At 39.3% G+C, this 2119-nt stretch overlaps 1 protein-coding gene across 1 annotated transcript in view; it reads right to left on the bottom strand.

The window, feature by feature from the left end:
- Positions 1–2119, bottom strand: part of mfng (MFNG O-fucosylpeptide 3-beta-N-acetylglucosaminyltransferase) — a 23773-nt gene that overhangs the window by 13950 nt on the left and 7704 nt on the right. Inside the window, exon 2 of the mRNA XM_008435692.2 lies at positions 1707–1752. Within this exon, the coding sequence (XP_008433914.1) occupies positions 1707–1752 (46 nt within the window). The remainder of the gene's footprint in view (positions 1–1706; positions 1753–2119) is intronic.

Below are 2119 nucleotides of genomic sequence, written 5' to 3'. Positions count from 1 at the left end.
TATATATATACACACACATGACCTGTGAATGTCATGATTTGTGGGTTTTGTTGAGGTGAGCAAGGACACAGGCAGACCCAGGATAAAGATGAATGGTGGTTTTAATGATAAATCCAATGGCAGCACAGGGAACCGGCAGATGATCCGATGACAGACAAAGACAACAGGTGAGAATAAATACACTGGGAGGGTAATCAAAGAAACGAGATACAGCTGGGAACAATCAACAGGGAAGACAGAGACTCACGGGGGCACAGGCACATAAACACATAAAAACCTCAAAATAAATACACAGAAAACACAGATCACTACAGTGACTGTATTTATCAATCTTGTACGTCCAAATTGTGTCTTTCAATGGGATTGTCGTAGAGCAACACAAAATAATCTGTAATTGTGAAGTGGAAGGTAACTACAAAGAAAACTGCAAACTATTTGGTGTTAATTTGTATTCAGCCCCTTTACCATAACCCCTCTAAATAAAACCCAGTCCATCTTCAGAAGCCACCCTATAGGTGAATAATCAGAGAAACAATTAGTAGTCATGGTAACTCAAGAGCTGCAGAGATACAAACCTGAGTTTCTATAGAAGGACTATTAAGGGCCTTGTACATAGGAGACAAATATCCCCCTGTGCCTTTTACAAATTTGAAAGGACAGGGATGAGAGTAAAGCCTCAGTTGAGAGAAAGCTATAAGAAGTCATATTTTAAGTTTGCTAAGCAATGTGATCAACAGGCATGGAGTCAAGACCAGACCTTCCAAGACCAAGAACAAAACCAGACCTTCCCAGAACAAAACCAGACCTTCCAACACCAATCCGTCCAAGACCAGACCTTTCGAGTCCAAGGCAAACTGTTTAGTTTAACTAATATTTTTTGAACACCACAAAATGCAAAAAGGAATTTAAAAAGGGTTTATTCTTCAACCCAAACTATTTTTTGGTATTAAATTAATAATTGCTATCATAAACTAAAAAGTTATTAATTGCAACCACATATTGACACACAATCTCTAAACTTCATCAACTTACATTGTCCAAGAGATGAATGATCAATTTGGAAAACCAGTGAGCGAGTAATAAAGACTTGCTACGTCTAACATGGAGTCGAGACCAGTTCTTCAGAGACCAAGACCAAAACCAAGATCAAGATCTCATAGTCCAAGGCAAAGACCAGGCCCAAGACCAGGAAACAAATAAAACTGAGAATAGTCCGGAGCCCTCATGTCGTCCCCTCTGTCTGACATGGTGGTGGCTGCATCATGCTGTGGGGATGCTTCCTTTTACAGGTGAAATGAAGGTAGGAAGGTGGATGGGACTAAACATGGATGAAAATGTGCTGGAAGCATCGTTAGGGTGGAGCCTGGGCCACTGGGCAGAGGCTGACCTTCTGATCAGAAACATGCACCCAGAGACACAACGGAGCGCTTTAGACTAAAGCATATTCAGATGTGCAGCGGCCCAGTCAAAGTCCATATATTCAACTGACAATCTACTGACTTTTCAGACTTTTATTTGCAAAAAAATATTAAAACCATGGTTGTTTTTCTTTCCACTTCGAAAATTACGCGTTACTTTGTGTTGGCCTGCTTATCAAATGGCTCAAACTGTAGAGTTGATGGTGTATGAATACTTTTGAGAGGCAGTGTAGATGTTTAGTAAAGTGTGCGTCTTGAAACTGTGTTAATAATACTGTAACTACTTACCCTTTGAACTTAACTCTTCATCCTCTTTGTCTGTGAAAATGAACGTCTAAAAAAAGAACAAAACACAAACACATTCCTTTAATTACCACTGGTTATTCTTTGTTTTCTTCTACCACATATTCTAATTAGGGGACAATTATTTAAGCAATTATATTTCAAGACATGCTACTCACTTTACACAAAGCCAATTCGGTGAAATATTAATATTATTCCCCAACTCAAGGTTGAATAATGAACAGCACGACAACACGTATGCAGAAGCACACACAGTCCAAGAGACTCTATGAAGCATCACTTGGCTGAATCAGTCTCATGTTTACCAGCTAATAAACCATAAATCACATATTGAGATTCCTCCTTATTTCCCTCGTTTGCACCCAATCAGACAGACAGACAGACTGTAGAAATCAAAC

This window comes from Poecilia reticulata, linkage group LG1 (assembly GCF_000633615.1).
Source record: "Poecilia reticulata strain Guanapo linkage group LG1, Guppy_female_1.0+MT, whole genome shotgun sequence".
In the NCBI taxonomy this organism is placed as follows: domain Eukaryota; kingdom Metazoa; phylum Chordata; class Actinopteri; order Cyprinodontiformes; family Poeciliidae; genus Poecilia; species Poecilia reticulata.
The sequence above is the reverse complement of the archived record's forward strand: the minus strand, read 5'-3'. Positions and strand labels throughout refer to the sequence as shown.